The 27,277-nt window shown below is 41.9% G+C and overlaps 4 protein-coding genes across 5 annotated transcripts; 1 reads left to right on the forward strand and 3 right to left on the reverse strand.

The window, feature by feature from the left end:
* Window positions 1-3,578: 3,578 nt before the first annotated feature.
* Window positions 3,579-15,353, reverse strand: LOC115142229 (collagen alpha-2(IX) chain-like). The gene is made up of 26 exons (XM_065027197.1): window positions 15,333-15,353; window positions 12,749-12,833; window positions 12,362-12,427; window positions 12,124-12,257; window positions 11,879-12,016; window positions 11,602-11,655; window positions 11,449-11,502; window positions 11,161-11,214; window positions 10,814-10,867; window positions 10,027-10,080; window positions 9,686-9,739; window positions 9,353-9,406; window positions 9,166-9,219; window positions 8,980-9,024; window positions 8,593-8,646; window positions 8,444-8,497; window positions 8,200-8,253; window positions 7,660-7,731; window positions 7,525-7,560; window positions 7,252-7,296; window positions 7,099-7,131; window positions 6,640-6,786; window positions 6,316-6,492; window positions 6,149-6,239; window positions 5,918-5,995; window positions 3,579-5,712 (listed from the first exon to the last, which is right to left on the reverse strand). The coding sequence occupies exons 1-26, from the start codon at window positions 15,351-15,353 to the stop codon at window positions 5,501-5,503; spliced, it is 1,974 nt and encodes a 657-aa protein (XP_064883269.1). The 3' UTR covers window positions 3,579-5,500.
* Window positions 15,354-16,621: 1,268 nt separating this feature from the next.
* On the reverse strand, window positions 16,622-20,060 carry LOC115141024 (U11/U12 small nuclear ribonucleoprotein 48 kDa protein-like). Its single transcript, XM_029679597.2, has 9 exons — window positions 19,767-20,060; window positions 19,327-19,440; window positions 18,993-19,053; window positions 18,779-18,859; window positions 17,926-18,111; window positions 17,688-17,809; window positions 17,487-17,590; window positions 17,183-17,362; window positions 16,622-17,011 (listed from the first exon to the last, which is right to left on the reverse strand). The coding sequence occupies exons 1-9, from the start codon at window positions 19,908-19,910 to the stop codon at window positions 16,939-16,941; spliced, it is 1,065 nt and encodes a 354-aa protein (XP_029535457.1). The 5' UTR covers window positions 19,911-20,060; the 3' UTR covers window positions 16,622-16,938.
* Window positions 20,061-20,651: 591 nt separating this feature from the next.
* Window positions 20,652-22,998, reverse strand: LOC115141026 (uncharacterized). Of its 2 annotated transcripts, none has more exons than XM_029679599.2 (5): window positions 22,879-22,998; window positions 22,223-22,684; window positions 21,219-21,551; window positions 21,039-21,120; window positions 20,652-20,936 (listed from the first exon to the last, which is right to left on the reverse strand). In XM_029679599.2, exons 2-5 carry the CDS (start codon window positions 22,398-22,400, stop codon window positions 20,864-20,866), a joined length of 666 nt encoding a protein of 221 aa, XP_029535459.2. In that variant the 5' UTR covers window positions 22,401-22,684; window positions 22,879-22,998; the 3' UTR covers window positions 20,652-20,863. The 2 variants fall into 2 exon arrangements, with proteins under 2 accessions (XP_029535459.2, XP_029535460.2); XM_029679600.2 differs by having other exon boundaries at window positions 21,225-21,551; window positions 22,879-22,993.
* A 172-nt stretch (window positions 22,999-23,170) lies between these two features.
* sri (sorcin) lies at window positions 23,171-26,082 on the forward strand. Its single transcript, XM_029679598.2, has 8 exons — window positions 23,171-23,448; window positions 24,219-24,329; window positions 24,470-24,539; window positions 24,682-24,725; window positions 25,048-25,195; window positions 25,284-25,397; window positions 25,492-25,550; window positions 25,675-26,082. Exons 1-8 carry the CDS (start codon window positions 23,401-23,403, stop codon window positions 25,699-25,701), a joined length of 621 nt encoding a protein of 206 aa, XP_029535458.1. The 5' UTR covers window positions 23,171-23,400; the 3' UTR covers window positions 25,702-26,082.
* The last annotated feature ends 1,195 nt before the right edge of the window (window positions 26,083-27,277 follow it).

Genomic DNA, 27,277 nt, shown 5'->3' on the forward strand with positions numbered 1-27,277 from the left:
CTTTGCTTCCAAAGGCAGTTTGGAACTCTGTAGTGAGTGTTGCAACCGAGGACAGACGATTTTTATGCACTACTGCTTCAGCACTCGGCTGTTCCATTCTGTGAGGTTTTGTGGCCTACCACTTTGCGGCTGAGCCATTGTTGCTCCTAGACGTTTCTAGCACTTACAGTTGAACGTGGCAGCTCTAGCAGGGCAGAAATTTGACAAACGGACTTGTTGGAATGGTGGCCTCCTATGACGGTGCCACATTGAACGTCACTGAGCTCTTCAGTCGGGCTATTCTACTGTCAGTGTTTTCCTATGGAGATTGCATGGCTGTGTGCTCGATTTGATACACCTTTTTGCAACATGTGTGACTGAAATAGCCAAATCCACTAATTTGAAGAGGTGTCCCCATACTTTCGGCCGTGTAGTACAGTTCACTCCTGGTACATGGTGATATCATATACTTTTTGACCAATAGTTTTTTTTGGGGCTTGTTTCTTCCATTTTTCTGTTTTTTTCCTTTTAACCAATGTATGTTAAAATAAATAGCTTAGATACAATAGTGAAAACAGATAAACAGTTCTACAACTGAACATCAGAAATCAACAAAGTGCCTACCCTGACACGAAAGGCTGAGGTATATGAATGGCGCTGGAGAGAATGGCTGCCGTTTTACAGTATCCTAACCAATTGTGCTATTGAGTTTAAAAAAAAGTTGTTTGTAACCTATTTTGTACATAAAGTTTCTGCCACCGTCTCTTATGACCGAATAGAGCTTCTCGAAATCAGGACAGCTATTACTCACCTCGTATTGAAAGACAATTTTTTTCTTTAACGAGTCGGACGAGAGGGATTTACTCCAGACACCCGACAAGGCCCTCATCACCGTCATTGGCAGGAGACAGAGATATTGAGAATGAAGATCGGGAAGCCTTGTAAGGATCCGGTGGCGAGTGGGTAATTTGCCTTTGTACATCGGCTAAGAGGACCGATGGTAATCATTGGATAATAAAATAGACGAACTACAAGCACGTATATCCTACCAATAGGACATTAGAAACTAAGACAGCACTCAATGAGCTGTATATGGCCATAAGCCGTATAGTAAATTGCTCATCCAAAGGCGGTGCTCCTATTGGCCGGGGACTTTAATGCAGGGAAACTTAAATCCGTTTTAACTCATTTCTACCAGCATGTTAAATGTGCAACCAGAGAGAAAAAAACTCTTGACCACCTTTCCTTCTCACACAGAGACTCATACAAAACTCTCCCTAGCCCTCTATTTGGCAAATCTGACCATAATTCTATCCTCCTGATTCCTGCTTACAAGCTAAAACTAAAGCAGGAAGCACCAGTGAATCGGTCAATAAATGAGTGGTCAAATGAAGCAGATGCTAAGCTACAGGACTGTTTTGCTAGCACAGACTGGAATATGTTCCGGGATTCTTCCGATGGCATTGAGGAGTACACCACATCAGTCACTGGCTTCATCAATAAGTGCACCGATGACGTCGTCCCCACAGTGACTGTACGTACATACCTCAACTAGAAGCCATGGATTACAGGCAACATCCACACTGAGCTAAAGGGTATAGCTACTGCTTTCAAGGAGCAAGACTAACCCAGAAGCTTATAAGAAATCCCGCTATGCCCTCCGACAAACTGTCAAACAGGGAAAGTGTCAATACAGGACTAAGATGGAATTGTACTACACCGGCTCCGACGCTCGTCAGATGTGGCAGGGCTTGCAAACTATTAGACTACAAAGGGAAGCACAGCCGCGAGCTGCTCAGTGACCCGAGCCTACCAGTCAAGCTTAATAACTTCGATGCTCGCTTCGAGGCAAGTAACACTGAAACATGCATGAGATCATCAGCTGTTCCGGACGACTGTGATCACGCTCTCCGTAGCCGATGTGAGTAATACCTTTTTAAAGTTGTGCACATTTTTCAGGAACTTATTTTCGCTCGTGAGAGCTAATTTCAAAACCATTGTTTTTATAATTTAAGCCATTCTGGAAAATGGATTTTAAAGCTTAGCTTTGGGGATCTAACGCAAGTTTTTAGGTCTCAGGAAAGGACATCCCACTATTGTGACCACATCTATTAAACTGACACCAGTCAGTTGCTGCATAATATAGTGGATTTAGGTTGAAATCATCCTTTCTTGATGTTAAGTGGATTCCCAATCCCACTCGTCCTTTTCTTTGTTCACTTTTCAGTTTCAGTGTCCGCAGCCCCTGTAGAGGATAATCAAATTGCCTACATATGTCAGGAGGGTAATGTCACACTAGAAGCACCGTTTTAAAGAATTGGATGCCCAATGTGAGGAGAGCTGGACCATTGGCAAAGAGGTAAACTATTGCATATATGCTTATGACAAGTAGATACAATGTGAAGTCAGGCATTTTCTATTAGCATTATAATTTTTTCACATCTCACCATTGACAGTATCATCAACAGTATGCAGAGGGGCAGGGGCCATTTCAATTGAGACATGACATGTGATAAGATATTTTTCTTTCTGCAGCCCATTGCCATTTATAAAAACGACAGGGGTAAAGTAAGGACAAAGGAATACATTCCTCCATGCAAGGACGTGTTCTTTGGAAAAGTCATCCTTAGTAAATATGCCAATTAACTACTGGTTGCACCAAGGTAGGTCAACTTTCTGAATACAATTCACCTTCCTTTCCTCTGTTAGTGTCTGCAAAGTACCAACATAGTACAAACCTTTCTTTTTATTCACCCCTTCATTTTTTAGAAACAGGATGGGTTACATAAAGAGACCAGGATCCACTTCTTAGGTATGGTTTCCCCTGAAGTTATTGGTGTATTACACAACATATCTACCATTGATATAAATATTAAGCATTGTTGTCATCATCATTGCTCATATCACTCTTTTTGCTACTTAGGGACAAACGCTATCGCTGCCACCGCAAACGCTCAACTAGCTCATTATGGTAAATGATGCTTTTTTTAGACCATGCATTACCTTTGGATTGTACTATTATCAAAATAAAATATACTTTACAGCTGCAGATGATCCATTTCTATAACTATCAGAACCAAGTTTTGTTGCCACAGGGAAATTATTGTTCTTTTAATTGTATTACAATGAGAGATTTTGAAATGAGTGTTAGACAATCAGCATTTTTCAAATAATGCAAGTAATTAATTTAACAACTATTTTCTTCTTTTTAAAATTGTAGGACTTTGGGCATTGATGATGCTTTTGATCTTTTTGATTGTACTTTAAATGTCATCTGAAGGAAGCTAAAGCAACGGGACTCCAACGATGTTGGTCTTACCCAGATGACACCCCTTGACATCGATCCAGCTGATAAAGCACAGTTAGGCCCACTTTTTCAAAGTTAATCTACTATAAGCCTGATGTAATTCATCTAAGGGAAACAAATGACTTCTACAGCTTTTAGTTGTATGGTTTTTGTCTCATTACTGTCTTCTACGCAACGTTACTTTCTTTCTTATGACCACCCATTTAAAAAAAAAAACCCTGTACAGAACATAGTAAAACTCAACCAAGTAAACCAGTATGGTGGGTGAAGTTCACATCTTTTTACCTAAGAGAGGAAGAAAGTGTGTTGTGTTTTAAATGAAAATTCAACAGAACATTTCTCACTGCTGACCACCTACAATTAACTGCACTGTATCATCATGCAGGGTCATGTAGCCAGAGATATTTATTAAATATTTATTAAGCTATGTATTACCTAGTGAATATAAAATGCAAGTATGAATGTACAATTGGCTAGAAAAACATTGCCTTCTCTCCCTTGGACAATTTAAGGCACACAATGGTTATACTTCATCAAGATGCTTTGGAACCAGTGCCACATTTTAAGAATAAATATTTTAAAGTAGTCTTCTATACGTACTCCTACTCACCCCTAGATCAGAGAATAAGCTTAGAGACAAGTGACTCGATTGATTTCACCATAGAGATGTACAATAGTGTTTAATACTTGGTAATAATTCTTACCTCCTTCCAGTCCATAAAACCAAACACTTTTATATGAGCTGACAACCATCATTTTACACACTAAGAGGAGCCCTTTTGAACACGAGCAGCGTTAAACATTTTAACAAGGTTTATTTTCTTGTGTTCATTCATGTGTACTTTCATAGCATAGTTATATACCATCCTGTTTAGCATGCTTTTGATGAGAGATAATCATCCATTTTCATGCTCTGCTCATTTTCTAATCTGTCCTGTGATGTGGTGGTGATGCATTAAAAAGAATTGTCTCCAAACATTGTGACGCTTTTGTATCAGGGTTCTGATTGCCAACATGTACACAAAAGTACAAATGTTAAGAACACGTGTGTGATATACTTGAGTTTACAGGGCTATGTTTCCGCCTTGTAATGTGTTGGGATGATTCTCAATGAACATTGACAATGATAAAAACATCAATTAAGAGGTGATAGAGTTTAACATCCTGTTCATGTGAAAGTTATTTATGCAAAATAAATCATGTACATGAATCTATTTAAAAATCTAAATCTCCATCCAATGAATATAGTAAATTCATTTAATCGACAGACATTTTGTGCTGTCCTACAAATCATTGCCAGATTATTTAACTATAGAAATTCCAAATACAATATACTGTATAACACATTTCAATGTATTATTTTTAATATGAAATGATGTCAAATAGTATGTTATTTTATATTGATCAATGTTATCTTGACTGTGAACATCTGTTAATGGGGGGGGGGTTAAATTATTTAGATTAACCCAAATATGAGATGACTGAAAGAGACTATTCTCAGAAACACGCTCAAACTGTGGCGACTAAAAAAGCGAGGACTCATCTTAAGAAAAAGTAAGAAGAATTTATCTAAAACAGTGATATTTCAGAACACACAGTACATGTACTTGCGATACTTTACAAAATTATTTACATCACTTTTTATTTTCAATGTATACCCATCATTGTTGATCATATCAAAAACCAAACCTGACTGATAGCCAGAGACTCCTGCAAGTTTCATTTTCTGCCCATTTCTTTTAGCCAGTTTCTCAAGCCCCTTTACCTATGGTTTGCATGGAGGAAGACAATTTCATTTTTGTTTCTGCATAAAAAAAATCTATTTTGGCCTAACAAAAAAGGTATCAATTATGCCTAAACAGAGTTCATTTGGAGCCTTGCTTGGCTCAGATGAAATGCGTCAAGGCTGGTTTCATCTCTGTGCAGAGTCCAGCGTGTCCCACCAAACCCTTCCATCACTGGTGAGCCCCATTGAACAGTGCTTGGATTAATTACATTTCAATACCAGTCAATACAGGAATTGAATTAGGCATGAAATTCAAAAAGATCAATGCTGTACACATTGGTAATTTCCCAGTTCAAAACTCAATGTCAATTCCTGGTTTGGCTGAGATGTGAATTGAATTAACTTCAATGTTGCCATGGAGCGACCGTCCAGAGTGACCCCTCGTCGTGGACCATTCCTTCACCTTTTCCTGAAGCTCCTTGTTGGGGTTAAATCTTGGGGCTTAGATCGCGGGGTCCCTTCACTAGGCCCTGCTCCTTGCGCATCACAGGCGCGTGAATGCTGCAGTCCCGTGCCTCACAGAAGCCAGGCACTCCTGCGTTGCCTGCCATGCCAGGCTGGCCCAAAGCGCCTGTGAAACCACGGGGCCCTCTGTGACCTGCCAAACCATTCTTTGGCTCTGCTGGGTGGCCTGGCAGCCCTGTGGGGAAATGTTTTTAACAATTGGAGGTGGCGTCTTAAAAGTTCACTTGAAAAAGACTTCCTGCTAACATCAATGTTGAATAAAACCACACAATGCCTATTCCAGTGAATCTGGATGTGAGTTACAAATACTTTACAACAATTCTAAGACAAGCAATTTTGAGGTAGACCTGAGTTTCACACCAGTGGAAACAGTGTCCTACCTCTGAGGCCTTGATGCCCATCGTGTCCTGGCAGACCTTTACCAGGCTCACCGCCCTTTCCTTTCGGGCCTTTTGTTCCTGTGGAGTAGAACAGAGAGCTTAGGGGTGCACTCTGAAGCTATGCCACTACAAAGGAGCTCCACTAATTTTCACTTGAAATGAGCCTTACTGATCAGGGTTTAGTTTACCTGTAATCAAGTTTGGTTGAACTAAGACATTTGGATTACATACCTCTTTCACCCACTGTCCCCTTCTGACCATCCACTCCTGTGTCCCCTTGGATGCCCCTGCCTCCTTTGACTCCAGCTTTGCCCGCTTTACCCTGAGAGAGAGAGAGGTCAACAGAATAAAGGCTTTCCTTAGTAGATAGGGGTTGGTTTGGGGGCTGTGTGACTCACGGGTTTGCCTGATTCTCCAGTTGGTCCCCTGGTTCCGGGCGGCCCAATAAGTGTGCGGTTGTTGATTGGGCAGCCCTGGGAACACTTGACTCGGATGGAAGCTGCATACTGGGAGATCTGGGCTGTCACCACTCCTTTACACAGCTGCAATACCTGCTCATCTGTCAGCCCAGGGCCCTGAGGTCAAAAAGCTGGCAATCAATCAACCAAGCAACTAAATAATTGATCAATCAGTCAGCAAACATTCTTGCTAGATATGGGTCAATGTAAAATAAGGGGGAGACCCTTCCTCCAGGCAGACTGGAGTTGGCTCCTGATACGCACAGGGGCACCTGGCACTCCTTTAGGTCCAGAGCCACCTTTGACGCCCAGGTCACCGCCTGGACCTGGCTCTCCTCTGGAGCCTGGGATGCCGGGGGGTCCATTACGTCCAACAATGCCATCAGGGCCGATGGTACCTCTCTCCCCTTGCTGCCATTCAGAGATGAGTGGAAGGAAGGAGAGAGACAGACAGAGGGGGGACACTGTTCAGTCACTGAACACAAAAAGTCACGATTTAAACTCAATCTCAATACTTCTCCCTAATCAAATAATTTAATTCTCAATACTTTTACCTAATTAAAACAGTTCCTTTAGGATTTTATGACATAACAGGAACTCAACTCTCTACAGTATGTGCTGTTGTGTCTGCTGTCATCTAGGAACAACCTATGGTTTTTATGTGACATAGAATGGGTTAGGGTGAAAAAAAACACATACTTTCACAGAATGGAGTATACAAACCTGTCCTTTGTCACCACGTGCTCCAAAACTTCCCTGTTTGGAAAGAGGAACGGAAACATTTTTGGTAAGAAGAAAAACAGACCCACTACATCAATGGAAACAGGAAGTAGATAGATGAGAGTGACGTCGCCTCGGCCTTGTCATATGATTTACCTTGTCCTCTTTCTCTCCCTTCACACCAGTTCTTCCAACCCCACCCTGAGGAAGGAACAATCAGCACATGAGATAAGTCAGTAAGATGCCATGGCAATGATAGGACTGCTTATTACAGCTCATCAGTCACAAAGGAAAGACCCAAACATAAACAGTAGATGACCAATACACATCCACTTTCACTTACTGGTGTGTGTGTGTGTGTGCTTGATTAACTGTGAGAAATTGACTGGTAATTTAGCAGTGTGATGGGGAATGTAAATAAAAGGTTACCTTCTCACCATCAGGTCCTGTCTCCCCTTTGGCTCCCTAGAAACAACGTATTAAATCAACAATTGTATAATCACAAAAGTCAATGATGATAATTGTAGTGGTAATGACAATGTTGGAGTAATGACATATACACACAGGCTGGGCCTGCAGGCCTTTAGGTCCTGGTTTCCCTGGAATTCCTGCATCTCCTCTCGCTCCTTGAGGCCCCTGTAATATGAAACACACACATAGGTAAACTGAATGAGAACCCTTGTTCAAAAAGAGGAATTTAGTTCAATTCCAATGACAGATCATTTTTAATTGTCTCAACTTATAGCAAGAGACACGGTACTTGCCACAACATCTCTGACAGTGTTTTTTTTATAACTAAAACCATCTGTGTTTTTAACTGCCACTGAAACCTTTTCAGGGACTTTACCAACAGATCTGATGTTTTCAGGGACTTTACTAACATATCTGTTACCTTCCTTGTTTTGACTGTCAACAATATCACATGGGTCTGTCCACCCACATGAAACCCTTAAGCAACATGGCATTTACATCTGATTAACAACACTGAGGGGACTTTACTGAGGAATGTGGAAGTGACAGTGTCTGTATTGTGATCTGTAGTCTACTGTGCACATGTGATTGAGATTAGAGCACCTCATATAGTGGTTATTAAGCCTGTCTTACCCCAGCTCCTACTCTCCCAGGAGGTCCCCTCACACCACGATCCCCGCTCGTGCCCTAGGAGGGAAGACTGGCCATTATTCACAAAGTATTCATTTAAGTATTAAAAGTTCATGTCCACATTTAGTTTATTTAGTAAATATTTTCTTAAAACTGCATTGTTCGTTAAGTGCTTGTAAGTAAGCATTTCACGACCATTGTGATGATGTCATCCTGATACCCAGCATGCAATTTTCCTTCACTTTACCTTTTGTCCAAACTCTCCAGGAAAGCCGATCACCCCAGGAACTCCAAGAGGACCCTGGAAAATAAACATGTAGTTTGTTAGGAGAAATCGCATCAACAGATTCCTTATCTATTTATTACTAATTTAGTGGTTATCATACTGATACTCACATCCTCTCCAGGCTCCCCATCACTGCCTGGCATGCCCCCTGGGCCTTGGTCACCCTGAGAGAGAGGAAAGAGAGAGATACAGAGAAACCAGAAAGTAGAAGAGAAGAGAGCAAGGGAGACATACTACAGTATCAATCTAATCTCCCACGTGGAGAAGATGCTATCGTTATGGCCAAAAGTGTTTAACAGCCACATGACTCACAAAATCAACAATAGCAAAACCTTCAGTGAAAATAACAGTATGCAGTTTAGGGAAAACACCCATGAACACACATACATTTTGGGGGAACCAGAGTAGTTTCTGTGAAGAGGAAGGGCCAATGACTTTTGAGAGCAACTAGAGTACTTTCTGTGAAAACAACATAACTCCTGTCCCCCTAAACATACCTTGTGACCGGTCTCTCCTCTGCCTCCTGGCTCTCCAGGATACCCCTATAAAACACAGAAAGAAAAAGCAAGTTAGGATTGGTCTCTCTCCATGTAGGGAATAGCATAGTCTTAGTAGATAAGGAGAAACAAGAGATCCAAGTGGAGAGATGAATGGTGTGACGGATAGACAGACATCCATCTTACATTATAGCCCATCTCCCCATGGTCTCCTGAGAATCCAGGTGCTCCAATCTGACCCTGTGGAAGAGAACGGATGAGATGGAAGACATTTTAGACAGGAAATAGAAGTTATACGATTTATTTTAAATAATGAGTTATTGAACCCCGGTTTAATTAACCGTGGTCACAAAGCAAGGTTGAAAGGCGTTACCTTTTCCCCGTCTGTTCCCTCAGGACCCTGTTTCCCTTCTGCTCCAGTTGATCCCTGAGAAGGTCGGAAAAAAATATGTCTCAACATGGCCAGAACAAATTACAATAATTTGTATGTTGTTTATATGTTAAATGGAAATGATCACATCACATAGCCTGTTTGAGGCTTTCACGTCACAAAGTCTTAGTATTGCTTCCAGTGAGAGCTGTGTAAGGAGCTGAGTGAAGAATTGATTTGAGCATGTTGAGAATGTGCTGAGTTGTGGTAGCAACACTGAGCGGTGGCAACTGTTGTGAGTGGACGGTGTTGAGTTGTGGGAGCCACCATGTTTACCTTGATACCTCCAGTTCCATCAGGCCCACCAGGCCCTGCCTCACCAATTGGACCCTAGAAAAAGACAAAGAACTAAACACATGAGTAGGGCCAGACTGAAACATGCTGGAGATTTAGCATCACATTTCCTTACACTCATTTGAGGAATAACTTTATTTTACGCTACAGAAATGACCAGGTAGTGGATTTCCTTAGAAAATCCAACGGTAATTGGTAATTACACGATAATAACCTATGGATTGTTTATTTGTTTCTGTGAGATTAATTGAAATAAAATCCCTGCTATCAAACCAAATATGGTTACCTACAAAACATAACAGCTACATTGTGTCAATACTCACAGTCTCACCCGTTACCCCCACTCCTCCGCGTGGCCCCTCCATACCGATGTCACCCTGTTGAGGATAAGGAACACACTCAGGCATAGACAGCTTCAAATTGTCAATGAAGATTTTTTGGGTGTAATTAGCGAATACTTGTGATGGCATAATGGTATTCTATGATGCCATGCTGGTACTCTGTGATGTCTCTGTGGAACAGTGGGGGTTGATAATGTCATACCTTTTTGCTGGTTTTGGGGTCTACCTTTATAGATGCGGTAAAGGAGTCAATGAAACGCAGACCGTTCCATTGACCATATCTGTGGTGTCTTTCAGTACAACTCGGAAACTCAGAACCTCTGAGTTAAAATGTACCTACGTTTTTTGCGTAGAGCTTCCTGCTGGTCAATTCTGATATTTTCTAAGTGGAAAACTCTGGCCCCATCTTTCTACAAAACCTTTTTAAGAGTTTCTGAGTTCAGAGTTGTCTTGACCGTGGCAATACGGGTTTTCTGTAATGTCACACTGGTTCCCTGTGATGTCATACTGGTCCTATGTGATGTCATATTGGTTCTCGGTGGTACAGCAGGTGTTTTATGTGATGTCATGCTGTTTCTTGTAGGTTTAAACTTTAGATGAACATTATGGTGGCTTGGGCTGTTATTAGTGAACATTCAAATAAGATTTTGTAAAGGGTCACACTGTTTTTGATATGGGGTTATAATGGCTTTTTGGGTAAAGAGTGATTTTGTTTGATGTGATACATATTTTGTAGGATGCCGGACTGGTTTAGAGGAAGGGTCTTTACCTTCAGTCCTAGCACCCCTGTCTCACCTGGATCTCCAGGAAGACCAGGCAAGCCCTGTAGGAGAGAGAAAGAATGAGAGACAAGGTGCAAAAGAATGCAATAAAATATAGACCAAGAGAGAGAATGAGAAAGAGCTATCCTAGTTGTTGAAGCTCAGCCTTTCACCTCAACGACACAACATAGCCACTCTCCAGTTCTGAATAATAAAGAGATCGCCATCTACTGGCCAAATCCAATATAGAAAAACGTTACATTGCTTGTGCCATGTTGCAGAATTTAGACCAGAGCAAAACAATGAAAGAGAGATACATTACATCTGTGATATCCTCTATAGGCCTCTTACTTACCTGGGCTCCAGAGAAACCAGAGGCACCGCCCTCCCCATCAGGCCCGGAGTCACCCTGTAGAGAAGGCAAAGGTCAATACAGCTGTTGAGTCAAGTTCAAGGGTAATGTTGATGCCATACTTTTTAAGTTACATTCTTCCCAGGGAGATACTGTTTCTCTTTTGAGGTTGTGGCAAGCCTGTTTGCAGTGGGGTTGGACAACCTGGGTTCAAGCCTTGCTTAGGGAGATGGATAGTGTCTAAGGCTGATTTGGGTGAGGTCTTTTATTTGACTTTTTTCACTTCCTCACCTCAGGCCCTGTGTCTCCTCCTCTTCCTAGAACTCCTTTGAATCCTTTGTACCCCTGAACAGAACACACAGGAACAATATCAACAGCATTACTCCAATAAGGATATGAGCACTATGAATTTGATTTAGTGACTATACAGTGATTAACACTCACCTCCCGTCCCTGAGCCCCAGGGAAGCCATCTTTACCTTGCAGTCCTCTGGCTCCCTAGATGGACAGACAGATAGACAGACAGATATTTTGTTTAGTCCAGAAAACAGAAGGATACCACAGGATGGTGGTGGATGGGGTGAGTTACCCCCATACGACGCAAATCACTTAAGGACCCAGTGAATGCTATATAAATGCCATTTAATCAGTATTAATCAGCAAAGTAAATGGATGTTTGCTGTTTATAAGGTTCTAAATTACATTTGCACCTTCGTCCTACCTTGGGCCCTGCAAACCCAGCGAACCCTGGTTCTCCAGGCTCACAGTTACAGTCTGTTGGCCCCTCCTCCCCCAGAGAAGCCTCCCCACCACCAGGGGCCTGGAGCGACTCTTCGTAGGGCTCCTGCTCGTATGGTACCTACAGTTATAACATGATATCAACTTACATGACAGAACACAATGTTACATGACATGCCATTACTAAACATCACACATAACATACTTTCCCCCTTGACTTCCCCTCACCTGTGTGGTGGTGGTGTAGGGGTAGGAGTCCTCTGTGATCATGCTCACACTGGTGGGGGCTGGTGCATAGGGGTCATATCCAGATGAGGGTTGCTGCTCCTCATAGCTGTGAGTGGGCTCCGGTGGGTATTCCTCTGCCAGCGAGGAATGGGGAGCGGTGGAGGGGTTTAAGTGAGGGAAACGTTTGCATTCTGGCTTTTGACTAGAAGGAGGGACTTTGCTATGTTGTAGTTATTACCTGGGTGTGGGTATCCTGAATGCTCATAGTTGTCGACCAATGAGCCCTCATAGGTGTGTTCGTCACCTAATATGACACAAAACAATAATTGAACAAGCCTGAAACCTTCCCAGTAAAATGATAGTCTGTTTACGAAACAAAATAGCCTGTTATTAGATAGATAAACCAATGTAAATGTTTGTAAGCAAATATCAAAAATGTTTAATTGTGGTGGCATGAGAATATAGGTCTATAACATTTTAACCGCAATCTAGGTCAACTGAAATAAAATCAAGATATAGCCTACTGTTTTAGCTTACCTCTAGAAATGTGGATAATTAGCTAACATCAAACAGTAGCTATTGGTGCAAGGCTAATGGCGCTAACAGTGCACGTCAGGCAGCTCACCTGAGTGGTAACCAGAGTACTCGTCCTGCGCGTGGGAGGGGAGGATGCACAATAGGAACACGAGCAGCGGAGAGATAACCAAAACCTGTAGAAAAGGCGGAAAAACAAAGCGAGGTTAAAACGGCCATTTTAGGCTGTAGCCTATTTCTTCCCCGCTATAACGATAACAGAAGGTAAAGGTTGGAAGACCTACCTTTGTTGGAAGATGGAAGACCTCTCAGCTCAAAATGAATAGCCTACAGGCGCTCTTATTTCGTTACACTTTTAACTCCTTCTTAAATTAACAACTGTTTTGAGGACGAACAATTAGGTGACTGTAGACGTCTAGGCTAATTAATGAAGGCTAATGGATCACTAAGAACATTTTATACCCAATAATCATGGCCCTTTTAAAATGTCAGATATATCTCCCTCTGGTGGTGGTTACGCACATTATAACAACTCATTAAACGCAAGCCTGTTTTCTTGTCTTGGCATTCCAGACATGTATTAATTGCCCACTTGTAGGCTATGTAACACTTGTAGGCTATGAATAATATTCAACATTTATGTGGTCTATATTTGACTAATTCCTTGACAAACATCAGATTTCATATCAATCATAATATGACATCTGCAAGATCATAGGTCTGTAGTTATATATCATATAGGCCTGCAGTAAGCCTAGGCTACAGTTGGAGTAGGCTAAATGACTACATTTAAACCTGCCAATAAGGCCTATGATTAATCTGCTAAATAAGAAAAATGCAAACTTTATTTTCATAAAACTATATACTGTATGACAAGCAGCAAGAGTGTATATCCTACTTCAAAATGAATTCACAAAAAGCAACAATTTGTGGAGTTGTTGCTTGGAGTTGTTGAAATAAAAATTGGGCTGCAAGGTGGCATATTAGGCCATCACTAGAAAAGGCTATATGTTATTAGGGGAGATGACCAAAGATGGTCTGTGGTTGGGTAGTTTGCTGGAATATTTGGTAAATATTTGTTAAAAGACACGCTGGACATGTCACGAAGCAAACATTTCTGGTATTGAGGCATATGGCTAAATCATGTCCAAAAATAGAGTCACTTCTTCTTATTTTCCAGAAAGAAAATAGGCCAATAAACTGAAGTCACTTCCTTGGATTAACAGCAGCCTATTGGATGTCACACGACATGAGACATGTGGGAGGAAATTCTGCAGGTATCAGCCATCCAGGTGATAGGGTTGTATTATGCTCTGTAGATTTAGGCAAGAGCTCATCTGCGCCTTGAACAAGATAGAGATGAGAAATACAGGCTCAACACGCTCTTTGTTAAGGTAAAACCACAAGGTGAGCCACAGCAGTTCTCAGGCCCTTCTCACATTCCAGGGCACTTTCTCTGTACTCTAAAGGCGCTCTTCATCCCACTCCTCTGAGAAGGTAAAAGGCCTTTTCTCTGTTTGCTGTGATGTCAAGCAGCTGTCTGTCCACCATGAGTCCACCACTTTTCATCCATGCCATTTCCAGCTTGTTATTCAAAACTCCAGAGGACATCAATAAAACACATGTGCAGTAGTCTATAATGGACTTAAATCAATTATTAAAAGACGATGAATAAGAGCACCTGAGCAATAAATTAATGTCAGTGTATACATGACAAATGGTACTCAATGATAACACAGATAATTGAGTGTATCTGTTGAAATAAACCAATTGATTTGGAGTATTCCATACATTACCTGGGCAAGTACCCAGAATGTAGAGTTGACGCCATACGTCTGCCTGGTGGTGTAAATCGGTGATCACCACCGACCTCCAGGCCCCCTGGGACACTGAGGTGCAGTGTGGGATATAGACTGCTCACCTCCACTAACCCTAATCCTTCCATTTGAACAGTTAGTAGTCATGAAAAAGCTATTCATTGAATAGTAATACTCTATCCACAAAGAATTGCTGCAAATAAATAAGAAATGTAACTGCTTCCATCTGTACCGTGTAAAATGAGATCCTGGACTTCTTGATTGATGCAAATTTGATATTGTTAATTTATATTTAGCTACCGCTAACAAAGAAAAAACATACATTTACCCAATTTTCAAACAACAAAATCACCTCTCAAAGTTGTAAAGTGCAATGTTTCAAGCCTTGTCGGTTGACTTGCTGTTGTGTGTAGTGGAGTGCTCTGTAAGATAAAGTCAAATCGGCACATTCCTGAGAAACGTACAGACTAAAGTAATTACCCTTAATTCAGAGGGAACTCAAACACTGTTAGGGGCTGCATGTGAACCACTAGGCTAATCATCCTGAAAATAGGTCACATAGTATTTAAACGCCAATGTATATTTAGGTTTCTTTATGCTCACAACCCACCAGCTAAATCAGTCCATGACAAATACACTCTCACACAGTACCAAAAATAAACCCTCATTACCGCATCATTACACAACCAATAGTTAGATTAGGTTCCTCAATCCAGCATCACTGAGTACACCACCTGCGGACCAGAGAACCTAGGCCCAAGAACCACACTATTGGACCAAATACAGCATTCACATCCAGAATCTGGCGTAGCAACATCTCAGAAACCATGTTAGACCATGTCTGCTCTGCTTGCTTACCTTCACCCTGGGGGCTCCCATGGTGCTGGTTCTGTCTGTTTGGTTCTGTATAATCCACTGAGAACCTCACTCAACGTATCAGATAGTCCACAGGTCTTTTTAAAATAAAGACAGAAAAATCCAGTTTATACCCTCCCTGAACTGTACTCCTTACAGCATTCTCGCTCCCCACTCACAGCACTGGTCCCCCTTCCTCTCTCTCTCTCCCTTGCTCTCCCTCTCTCAGGGATCCATAAGGTTCTCAGGCAGCCACGGGCTCGGCTCCCTCTTCTCCTCGACAGGGTGAGAAATACCTGAGTCTAACCCTAATCCCAAATACAAACAGGGGCAGAGACCCAGACAGAAGAGAGGGATGAGAGAGTAAGGAGAAAATGATAAATACAGAATTAGAGAGGGAGGGTTTAAAACAGATGAGACTAGTGCAGGGTCCATTTTGTTGTGACCATTTCAGTATACTGACACAGTTGTGCAGGTCGTGAATACCCCAATAACTAAAAACATTCAAAAGTTGACATTTGGAGCTGTTCAAGTAGTACAGTTAAGGTTAAGGTCAATTATAGTCATTCAGTAAAAAAAAATGTTGATTCACATTCTGATTATGAATTGAATACCCATTTAAAGTAACGGTTTAACAGGTGATCAACCTCAGTACCAATTGGATAGTGTTGTGACAGATATTGAAAAGTATTTTTATCCCATTATTAAAAGACTGCAGATGCACATTGACCCCAGGCCTGACCTTTTATGTCCTTTTGACCTGCTGGCAAAAGTGTGCCAACTATGGACACCCCTGTCCAACATTCAATACAGTACACACTGAGAAAGGCACAAACTGCCCTGAGGGGTCTCAACCAATAGGGTTGGCCTGGGAGGGGCCATTTACACCTAATTGATTACATTAATATACATATCTGATAGAAATGTGTAGATATTTCTGACCATTTCTAGTCGCAACATGGAAAGACACTGACAATTGTTTATGCAGAGTTCTTGTTAAAAAAGGAAGTAATCCATGAATTCTAAAGTAATTGTGGCTTTACAACAGAAGTCATTTTTGTGAGAATGAAAGGTAACCTTACTGAAGTAAGACTTTTCTCTGAATACTTCTAAATAAGGGCCATCACACAAAAGCTTTTACACAGATTATGACCATGATCATTAAAGTACACATATGAAGCTTCTATTCAAAGTTCAAACACAATGCTGTTTTAACTTTAAACATCAAACCGTTTTTTTGGAAGTGAGTCAAATACAGGGGTAATTATGAATGTACAACAGAATTCTGAGAATCGTGTTCTAACAGTTTATTTACATTCTGTAATCTAATACAACAGGCATTTAATAACCTCTCTAGTTTAAGACAGTTGTTTAAAGCTGCACTGTTGCTTTAAAATATCATCATTAGATTACATCAAAGAAAGATTTGTCTGTGAGTCAAACTACAATTTCGACACATGCATACTACTTAGTATGAAACCATGAATTGGGCACTTAGTATGAAGGCGTACATTCTAAGTGGTACGCTATTATGAACACTGGATCGTAGCTTTGGTTGGCTCCTTGACCTAATCTCTGGTTTTCCAAGCCAAAGTACTAAACTTGAAAATCACTTCTCTTCCTTTTTCTTCTTCTTTTTCTTCTTTCGATCATGAGGTCTCTCATCCGGCGAGCAGGAATCCCTGTGAATGTCCACACACATTCAATTCATCAAACATGTTTACAGCCAAAGCATTCATCAACCACTAAAGGTCTGCAACCAGCCTTGATGGTGACTTCATACAATTAAACACTGTCAGATTTGAATGCATGAGACAATTGATATTCAGTCAATCCACTACTCTCTGACTCACCTCTTTCTCTTCTTCTTGCGCTCCTTCTCTCGGCTGCGCCCCTGGCCCTGCTCTGGACTGGGGTCTTTTCTGCGCTCTTCGCTGCGGTGGTGTTTGTGCTGGGAGACGTTTCCATCCCTGGAGCTGACGTGAGATTGGCGGGACTCTATGGAGGCAGACCGCCTGCCCTCAGAACTTCTCCTGAGAAACAAACGGTTCAGGGGAGTCTGTTTTTATTTTTTACATGCTCCTTAAATAAGTATTACAGTACTAACTGGATTTTGTATGAGCCATCATGTAGGTACGAAGACATTGGTTGGATTACCTGTGAGGGCCGTGTTTGGACTCTCTAACCTCTTCCTTCCTCTCCTCCTCTTTCCACTGACTGGACAGTTCAACAGAGTGGACATTAATCACATCCCGAATCACCTGCAGGATTGATGAAAAACATATCCAGATATAACACACACATCAAAGTAAAGTACATCCATTAACATTCTATTGAAACAGTCACACCCCCACACACCTCAGTGTAGGACTTCTTGGTGTTATGGACGTTCTTGGCTCTGTAAGACTGCCGCCGTCTCTTGTAGTCCCTCATCTCAGCCATCAGCTCCAGGTGAGACTTGTGCTCGTTCTGATCGTTACCTAAAGAACAGAAATTAACACAACAGACTCACTGGAATGGATTTAGAGGAGCAATTCATAAGAAAAGTGGCTTAAACCACACTACTGATCTCAATAGTTCATGTTTATAGGCCTACCCTTTTTGAGCTTGGCCACCAAATCAACATAAAGGTCCTCGTTGTTGGTTGCAACAGCTTGATCCTTCTGTTTGATGCCCTCCCTTGTCACGTGATCAAAAAGAGCCAATCGGTCTGCCACAGTAAGGTCACAGATAGCTCGCTTCTGGTTCTGAGGAACTTCTGTAGCGTCTGTGGAGTATTCACCTGCAGCACAATGAAAAGGGCTTTACACACACTCACATCCTACAACAGTATCACAGAGTAGAGAGTCATGAGAAGTCATTCATTCAAAAGCTTTTCAGAACACATTGATCCCATTGAGATGATCACTCACACCTTCAGTATGAAAGGGTTAAAAAAGAGTTAAGGCCTTTCCCCAACACGTACAGAGAAAAAGTGTGTGTGTAGCACCACCAACAGAGGCAGCATGTTTGAAAGGATATGGCATTAAAAGGATACTGCACGTAATCAGTAAGCCTGAACGAGGGGAGAACCTCCTGTAATTACTCACCCCTGTCACTGAAAACAAAACACAGAACACGTACAGATGACAAATTCAAAGAAACTATATCATAAAATAAAAAACCACAGCCACCATATTTAGCAGTGTTTATAATGAATTAATGCATGTTAACTGAGATCTTTTTAGATATGGGCAAGGCACTGAAGAACTACGAGCTTGGTAAAAAAAAAGAAGCTAAACATTGGTTGCTCTTTGGTGAAATGACCATTAATCGCTTCTCCAGAATAAAAGCATAAATATTTTGTGGTGCATGTCTACCACAGAGTCAAACTAATGCTGATGGCCATGAATACAAGCATAGGGTTTTATCAGTGACCTAACACTAATGTATGGGTGTAAAGATCTTACTTTGGCTGTACAGTCCCTCTGTCCTAATTGACGGTGCACTTGCTCTTGCTTGAAGAATCACTTGTTGCTGTGTGTGTTTGTCTACAGGTGAGGCAAAACACAAAGAAAGATGTGAGACAAGCAGTGGGCTTCCCCAACCCAGGGTCAGTCCAGGGAATTTTGACAGCTACATTAAGTTGAGATTCACTTTGCAGTGGAATAGTGTGACACTCACCCATTGTGAAGCTGGTAACGCTGGCATTCTCATAACACAGAGAGGGGTCATACATCTCAGCCTAGGAAAAGGAGTTTACTTTTTATAAAAGCTTTTAAGGAACATAACAGATAAGGTTGTTGTGTAATTAGGGTGGAGAGTTTTTCCTGATCATTTGACCTCACCACTTTGGTCCGCTCTAGTTATAGGGTCCAGTTTTTCTAGGTCTGGCCCTATGGTCAGGAAAAACTCCTTACCCTAATGACAAGCTACACCAAAAAGTGTTGATGGCTCAGTTGATATTTCAGTTGAGTATGTGTGTGTATGTGTATGTGATACTGTATAGCTCTTTAACCTGTTCCTCATGGGAGTATCCAATCTGGCTGAGTTGGCAGGTGGCTTTGTGTCTCCCCATGTTCCTGCTTGGCACTCTGTGGTTCGGGTCATAGGGGCACATCTCCATCGGCTCCTGTGGAAGGTCATTTACAAGTTATAATCTCATCTCTACTTGTTGTAGCATGCATGTCATGTATACAGAGACTTAATGAATCACCCATCATCTAGGGTTTTCCCATTTATTTGGAGGCCTCCTATCTATCTAGCTAGCTACACATACACAACAGATGGTGCACATTTTTAATATGGATATATGGATATTAGCTCAGGTAACGTTATGAAAACATTGATTATGGGGTGAACTAGTCCTATAAAGAACGCCGTAGTTTCAGGGCTAGGAGAACCACCCATCGTATCTGAGCAGTTGAATGAATATAGCTAACTAGCTTCCTGACCTACCTGAACTGGGCCGTTATCCTGGTCCTGTCTCCATCCCAGCGTCTCGAACAGCTCATTCAGTTGTCTCTGGCAGTTCTCGGTGAACTCCGTCAACTCTTCCAAATTTCGCAGACGAGCCTGGTGATTTTCTGGTGAGTCGCACATGTCGTAGTCAGGTAAAATCTAAATTGTGTTTACATTAAAAGGGGATACCTTACATTTTACTAGTTAATGTCCAACCCATATTTGATATGCAGATTTTCGAACGTTGTTCAGCACCACTGTCGCATTTTAAAAACGTGGGGCTGTGTGGCGCATGTAGATGACGTAAGCCGGACTGAGGTGCATTGGTGGTAATTGAAGAATAAAAATACATTTAAGGGTTAGTTTTGAATTGTACACATTTGCCGCTCAAAGCTTAATTGCAGCATACGCAGGCCTACGTAAGTAAGTAAATCAAAGAAAACATATGAGATGTAGTATACAATATTACAGTTAAACAACTTCACAAAGTAAGGCATTGGGCTGTTGTAGTATCTGTCTGTCCGAATAGGGGGAAGGACTAGATGGGTAGATCGGACACTGACATTTCCTATCGTCTGAGGCAGCTAACGTTATTTGTTGCTGGGATTTTGCGAGCTTCTGGACAAAGGATCTGCAGTGGTGGGTGCGGTGGGACTCCAAGGACTGCAAGCTCAGGTCATTGCATGCAGAAGGTGTAGGTGGTGCCCATGATGATTTTGGTTGCATGTCGTTGGATCTTCTCAAGTTGGTTGTGTTGGTGGGCTGTGAGACCTGGGTGCTATACTGGAGCACTGGACGGACAAAGCAGGTGTAGACTGTCAGAAGGTCTTGGAAGTTACATACACTATATCTTAATTCGAAGTTGAAATTAAGACAACAAGCAACGGTTCTTATTTTATTGGGTAAATGTTTTTTAAAATTAAAGTAACGTCACTTACATAACACTGACATATAAAAGGCCTTTAAATGGTATTTAAAATAAATTGTAATATTTAAACTACATTTAAATACGTTTAAAATACATTCAAACGACAAGGCTGACATTTAAAAACACAGAAAGTTCCCTTGCAAACAACTTTTGAATGAATGCATGTTTAGGTGGGGAAAAGCTGGTCATCGTGCAGCAATATGGTTTCCATCAAATAATTTGGATAGACTCCTTCTGATCTAAAAACAAAGACATACAAACATTATCTACTGCATAGCCCTACTTTATGTGCTTCAGCAATATGTAAATAAACCATGACCTTGAATCATTTAACTACTTACATTACTTCAAGTGTCTCTGTGTCCTCATAGGCTACTTCCTCCACTATTTCCACCTCGACTCCTACCATTATTGTCTTCCTCACTGGGAAACAGAAGTATTTGATTAGAGAAAAATACTACATAGCAACCATACTGGATCACCATAGAGAATTACCCTCTTTCACATAAACAGACACATACTCTTACTTCTGAAATTGATGAGAGGGGAACCAGCACAACTGTGGCAACATCTTCCTGGTTCACTTGGTCCATGCAGACAAGCACAGCCATGGCCCTCTGTCCTGTGGCTCCCCCATTGACTGTTTAAACAATGCTGGGATGATTCTTCTCCATCAGCCCCACCCAAGGAAGGCTGGTGTGGGGGGACATCCATCCACATTTCAGGGGCATCTAGCCCTGTGTCACTCTGGCTTTGGATGCTAACTAGGTCTGTGTGGACAGGACCAAAGGGACTCTCGGTACCAGCCCAGCCCCAAGGGTTCTGAACACGCTCTTGGGTGAGGCCATGGCCATCTGAAGACACAGGGGACAGAGGAGAGAAGGAGAGAACCTAAGAACATTTGACAAAACGCTATTCTGTTCATAGCACTGATGATGTCTAAAGGGATTCATGTGAATGGAGAAACCAAGCAAATGGCATTATGTCTATATGTTGGATGGCACTTTAATGGGCATACAAAAAAATGGGAACAGGGGAGATGAAGAATGAAACGTGGATAAAGTGATGCAAGGAGAGGAGATAGAAGGCTGAGAGAGGAGGGGAAGGGATGAGTTGGAGGAGCGATAACAGTGAGGTGTGGTGAAGGGATGATGGAAGGTTGGATGCTGTTCTGTTGCAGTCTGTCGTTGTATCACGTGTTTGGTCCTGCTGTCTCTTTGGCCTGCCAATGGGCCTGCTGAGTTTGGGCAAGGCTCTTAGTCACAAGTCATCTGGCCACACTGGCAAGCACTGAGGGAGTGGTAGGTAAGCAAAACCAGAATAGCACCATTGGGAAAACAATGTTAATTGATACAAACCAGCATAAACCCTGTTTACCCCAAGACAACAAGGCATGCCACTTGAAAACAAACCTAAAACAGGAAAAACAGGGTTGAAACAGACAAGCAATGAAAGAGTCCCCTGTACTATTTTGCAATGAGCCTGCAATATTCTCTCACAGTTACCTCATACACCTCACTCTTACTTGTAGTATAGCAACAGATTGCTGGATGCTCCCTGGTCCAAATTGCATGTTCTTCCTCTTTTCCTTCTTCCTCATCCTCCCATTGCCTCAGGGTTGCTGAGCCAAGTCTGCCCAGGTGCCCTTGGTGGCGTAGAGGCGCCCCGTTCGACCACAACCAGTTAGGGTTCTGTCCATACATCTCAGTCAGGGCTTCTACTGTATACCAAGGCAAAGAAGAATCACTTTGCGTGTTTGATTCCCTAGTCGATAAAGGCAGGTCTATAGGCTAGAGATGAGCCAGATTTGTCCATGGACTGGCGCTGCATGGGCTCCGCAGCAGTGCCCTCTGATCCTGTCATCCGCAGAATAGCTTTTCAGTGGAGGCACGATTCAGCGTTTCCTGTCCAGAAAGGAAGCGCACCCTAATGGTTCTGAGACGAGAGTGTTTCTGATCTTGTGTAATGATGACTCTTGGTGGTCTTACTGTATTACAATACAACACAAATACAATACAACATTATTAGCCTGTGGGACAGTTAATGCTGTGCAGTAGCATTAGGAACATGCACACTCACACATAATATATACAAAAAATACAATACCCAATGCAATGGCTGGCCTGGTGAAAATAATGTTTAGCACAATAGTAAGACACAGTAACAATTGAGACAACTCACAATTTGGCATCATATTCACTTGTTTAAATTTTTTTGAAAAATCTATATGCAAATCTATTACTATAAGCACAACTACTATCTATAGTTTTACTTTATTAGTCAGCGTTGCGTTGCATTTATCTTCGTTGACAAGTATTATTGTTACATGATTGGCAGGCAGCTGGTCACATGTTAATGCAAGGCCAATCAGGGACTAGTGCGTTGAGGTGATGGGCGTGAATGAAACATAAAATACTGGAATGTGCCTGGAATATACCATTTACTTCCTCGAGTGTTCATTTCATTTTAGCAAAACATACTCTGGTAAAAGTTTATACTTTGACTTCTGTTCAACTACATCCACTCTTACTCCAAATAAAGGTTCCCAAAGACAACAGCCTAGAACTCAAATTAATCCTTCCCATTGCTTATTGTAAAAGCAGGACATCCGACACTCCCCTTGTGTGTCAAGAAGGGCAAGTCAGGGAAGTGGATACTTTATTGCCAGTTGGTATCACAGTCTTATTATTTTCATTCATAGAAATGAGTTATCCTGGATATGGTGCTCCCGCAGGCGGATACCCAGGAGGGGTAAGATCTTACAGACAAGTGTCTTCTATACAAATATGAAAATAAATGGGTATCGGCAGGACCGTTTAGTTGTCCGGAAGTAGAACTGCAAATCGACATAATATAACAAGCGTATATTGCACAGTGTTTTCCGAATACAGTAGAGTATTTGTTGTATCTAATACAATTTGTAGGCCTGCCTGCCAACGTATCTCTACCATTGGCAAGCCGTAGCAGATATTTTATGCTTTATGCGCTTAAGCCTCCAGGGAGGCCTGTTGTTCGCGGAGTGAAGAGGCTTGGATACAACAGAGACACTCTTACAATGTAACAATCTGAGCTGATCAAAAGATGACATGAAGTGCAAATGTTAGCTCTACTATGATTGATTATAGGGCCTATACTTTGTATAAAAAGTTCAGTAGCGTATAGGTCTATAGAAGTACTGGTTTTGAATTAACTCAGTTCACCCAACCCTGGGAGTGGTCAGGTTCACATAATAGCTGGGACTCACTGTCCTGGTGTTGCTGACCGAAGTGCAGTTTGGCACTCTTGCTGATTGGAATAAATAATCTATATGAAATAATTCTCAGCACCTTGCACTGATTTGAGACATAATTGTCTGTTGTCTTTTGACTATTGGTTAGGTGGTTCAGAGTGAGTCATTGGGATGTTCAACTTTAGTCACTTTCATGGCACCTGACCAATGTATGGTGTTTACTGTTTCTCTCTCTCTCTCTAAAGCATTGTCTGTCTGTTTCTCTATAAATCATTGTCGGTCTGTCTCGCAGTATGGAGGTGCCCCTGCTGGTGGCCACCCCCCTGGTGGCCCTGGCTTTGGAGGATATCCTGGTCAGCAGCAAGACCCTCTCTATGGATATTTTGCTGCTGTTGCAGGCCAGGTAATAAGACTTACAGATTGACATATTGAGCTATCTGCTAGTCTCAACACAGTCAAAACAGCTTACTGTCATCTAAAAATGTATAGCATTGTTTCGGTCTCAGTAAGTATTTTTTCCCCTCCATCTTTTGACATTGGAAGGATGGGCACATAACAGCGGAAGAGCTCCAGCAATGCCTCACACAGGCTAACTTCTCTGGTGGCTACAAACGTAAGAGTGACACCATGTACAAGACCGACGGGAACCGCAAACTCCCAGCCATTTTTCAATGCAGTATTTTGTTTTATTATATTCTTTACACTGTATGGAGAGCTGACTGTGGTTTGATTAACTGATATCTTATCTCTGACAGCTTTTAACCTGGAGACCTGCAGACTGATGATCAACATGCTGGATGTATCCTTGACTAACCAGTCAGTACAGACACACAGGTTTTTAAAATACTATGGTCCCTACTAGCTACCAGGACAATAATATGAGATGGAATATGCGTAAGTGACAGTTTTTTGTGCATTCAGAGTTTGCAGAAAGTCCTCTCACATTGTATGACTGTGTTCCATGGATTTTTCTTGAATGGGAAAAAACAACTAGATATATCAGGACAACATAATCTAAATATTGAAATTAGTCAGAAAACCTTTAGCCGTCTATATTCATGTTTGAGGTAAGGTTGTGAGGTCACTGCTGTTCCTGTTCCTTGACTGAAGCGACCCCTCAGAGAGACATGTCATGTACTATGGGCTTCAACGAGTTCAAGGAGCTGTGGACCGTGCTCAATGGCTGGAAGCAGCACTTCATGTCCATTGACCGTGACCAGAGTGGGACCGTGGACCCCCAGGAGATGCACCAGGCAGTCACTTCCATGGGTACAAGCACAACGGGTGTATTCGTTTATATGTGTATACACAATAAGTGATGATATGTTCATTTGACATGTTTGTTTGTGTGTTACAGGCTACAGGCTGAGCCCACAAGCCATGAACTGCATCATCAAGAGATTCAGTTCTCAGGGGAAGATCACCTTTGATGACTACGTAGCTTGTTGTGTGAAACTCAGAACCCTGACTGGTGAGTGGACTGTTTTGATCACTTGTCCATTATCAGTATGACTATTGTATATGTGGTTGTTTGGTAATAGTTTATCTCTGTATGTTTGCTACAGATTTGTTCCGAAAGCGGGACCAAGCTGGACAGGGAATGGCCACATTTCCATACGATGATGTAAGTCTTTCAAATCTCTTACATTTTTTTGTCAGATCCTCTTCCTTGTTGTAAGCACTTACTGTAAATGGCCCCTTCTTAAATGTAAAGTATTATAATCACTCTCTTTCTCTCTCTCTCTCAGTTCATCCAGTGCACGATGAGCACATGAAGAGACAGAGCAGAAAAAAATCTGAGGGACTACCTCTTAACTCTCATAATATTTACAATTTAGCATGTGTGAAAATTAATTCTGACATGTATTTTTGATACTCACAAATCACTTGCTTTTTTTGATTGCTTTTATACAAACATGACTAAATAGGAAGTTTTGAAATAGGAAGTTGCTATAAAATTGTAACATTACCTTAGGAAACTGGAATATTTGCCCACTTTAACCACCCGTGTCACCACTGCATGTTCTGTATGTTATGTCACTGTTGAAAGTCTTTACTATTCATCATGATAATCAAGATATCCCTAAATATAGCTGGGAGTAATTTTGTCTGTATGTGAAAGATAGTAATAAACACAACCATATATGTGGAATACACCTCTGATGATCTTCTGTTTTCCTATTAGGTCTTGGTGACAGTTCAATTAAATCGAGTGAGCATTATCAGCATTTCACACTGTAGGTCCACATGCATCTCCATGGGAAAATAAGAGTAATAGAACAAGGTATGAATCCAGAAAATAATTGATTTAACTTACGAGTGATTTTATGGTTTCTAAAATGTCAACATCACTCACTTCTGACCATCACTCTTGTCCACTTGGAGAGAGACTGAGGAGGCAGAACTTCCACTCTGTCGTTTCCTGGAGGTCCAGTCTGCCCACTCCTCACATCCAAAGTGGAAAGAGTGGGTCCCCTATTGAGCTAGATGTAAAGACCATTTTTGTTGAGTTCTTTACAGGAGAAATTGCGGACCAAGATGTAGAGCTTTTCCTAAACCTGCGAAATTATACAACCTGTCTACAAGCAACTAGACAAGTTTGGGATCTGGTATGGAGTCAGAAGGTACAAAGTACAATTGTGGAAAATCAACAGATTTCCAGTACAGATCCTTAACTCAACCGCAATGGGTCCCTACATTGGGAGAGTCAGTTATCAAGGTCAGACCCATCGCTGCTACATCTGTCAGAGTCTGGACCATCAGGTCAGAGATTGTCATAAAACATTATGTGCTGGGCTGGGCCGCAAAGCAAAAGACTTTACTGAAGAAGCGATGTACAGCCAATGTGGAGGTGAAGGTCACACCTTCCAATGTCCAGTGTCCTACGCGGGCATGGTAAGAAGAGGTCCAGCCGGGAGAAAGTGAGCCCGCAGCATTAGACCCAGCACCCTAGACCATCAGCAAGACTACAACTCGCGTTGTGGCACTGTGTGCCGTCACCCACTGTTTCTCCAGGAGCTGTGACAGAGAGTGAGCCCGGGAGAGAGAGAGAGTTGAGACGGCATAAGAAGAAAGAAATGGAACTAGTAAGGTCGTCCACCCGAGCGCTGAAGTAGACGTCACCCACCAGTCTTCCAACTCCATCCCGAGCGACGGTGAAGAAGAAAGTGACAGCAGTGAGTGTGAGGCCAAAAGGGAACATGAGAGACATGAAGACGACACCAATGAAAGTGCAGCGAATACACCGACCCAGTGAATACCGTGCCCCTCTTCTCCTCCATCACTACCTCCCAACGATGGCCCTTAATGTGAAATGTCTAGAAAACAAAGATATGATAAATTAATTGAAGT

Source organism: Oncorhynchus nerka, linkage group LG14 (assembly GCF_034236695.1).
Source record: "Oncorhynchus nerka isolate Pitt River linkage group LG14, Oner_Uvic_2.0, whole genome shotgun sequence".
Taxonomy (NCBI): Eukaryota; Metazoa; Chordata; class Actinopteri; order Salmoniformes; family Salmonidae; genus Oncorhynchus; species Oncorhynchus nerka.

What these genes read in the sequence shown, in the direction of transcription:
- sri (XM_029679598.2), top strand. Translation starts at nt 23,401, where the DNA reads ATGAGTTATCCTGGATATGGTGCTCCCGCAGGCGGATACCCAGGAGGG. An exon ending in TTGCTGCTGTTGCAGGCCAG is followed by an intron (nt 24,330 to 24,469) that starts GTAATAAGACTT and finishes TGACATTGGAAG; the next exon opens with GATGGGCACATAACAGCGGA. An exon ending in GAAACTCAGAACCCTGACTG is followed by an intron (nt 25,398 to 25,491) that starts GTGAGTGGACTG and finishes TGTTTGCTACAG; the next exon opens with ATTTGTTCCGAAAGCGGGAC.
- LOC115141026 (XM_029679599.2), bottom strand. Translation starts at nt 22,400, where the DNA reads ATGTATGGACAGAACCCTAACTGGTTGTGGTCGAACGGGGCGCCTCTA. An exon ending in AATCTGTTGCTATACTACAA is followed by an intron (nt 21,552 to 22,222) that starts GTAAGAGTGAGG and finishes CTGTGTCTTCAG; the next exon opens with ATGGCCATGGCCTCACCCAA. An exon ending in ACAGAGACACTTGAAGTAAT is followed by an intron (nt 20,937 to 21,038) that starts GTAAGTAGTTAA and finishes CTTTGTTTTTAG; the next exon opens with ATCAGAAGGAGTCTATCCAA.
- LOC115141024 (XM_029679597.2), bottom strand. Translation starts at nt 19,910, where the DNA reads ATGTGCGACTCACCAGAAAATCACCAGGCTCGTCTGCGAAATTTGGAA. An exon ending in AGGATAACGGCCCAGTTCAG is followed by an intron (nt 19,441 to 19,766) that starts GTAGGTCAGGAA and finishes GACCTTCCACAG; the next exon opens with GAGCCGATGGAGATGTGCCC. An exon ending in CCAAGAAGTCCTACACTGAG is followed by an intron (nt 17,591 to 17,687) that starts GTGTGTGGGGGT and finishes TCAATCCTGCAG; the next exon opens with GTGATTCGGGATGTGATTAA.
- LOC115142229 (XM_065027197.1), bottom strand. Translation starts at nt 15,353, where the DNA reads ATGGGAGCCCCCAGGGTGAAG. An exon ending in TTCAGGATACCCACACCCAG is followed by an intron (nt 12,258 to 12,361) that starts GTAATAACTACA and finishes CCTCGCTGGCAG; the next exon opens with AGGAATACCCACCGGAGCCC. An exon ending in GAGGAGAGACCGGTCACAAG is followed by an intron (nt 8,647 to 8,979) that starts GTATGTTTAGGG and finishes CCTCTCTCTCAG; the next exon opens with GGTGACCAAGGCCCAGGGGG.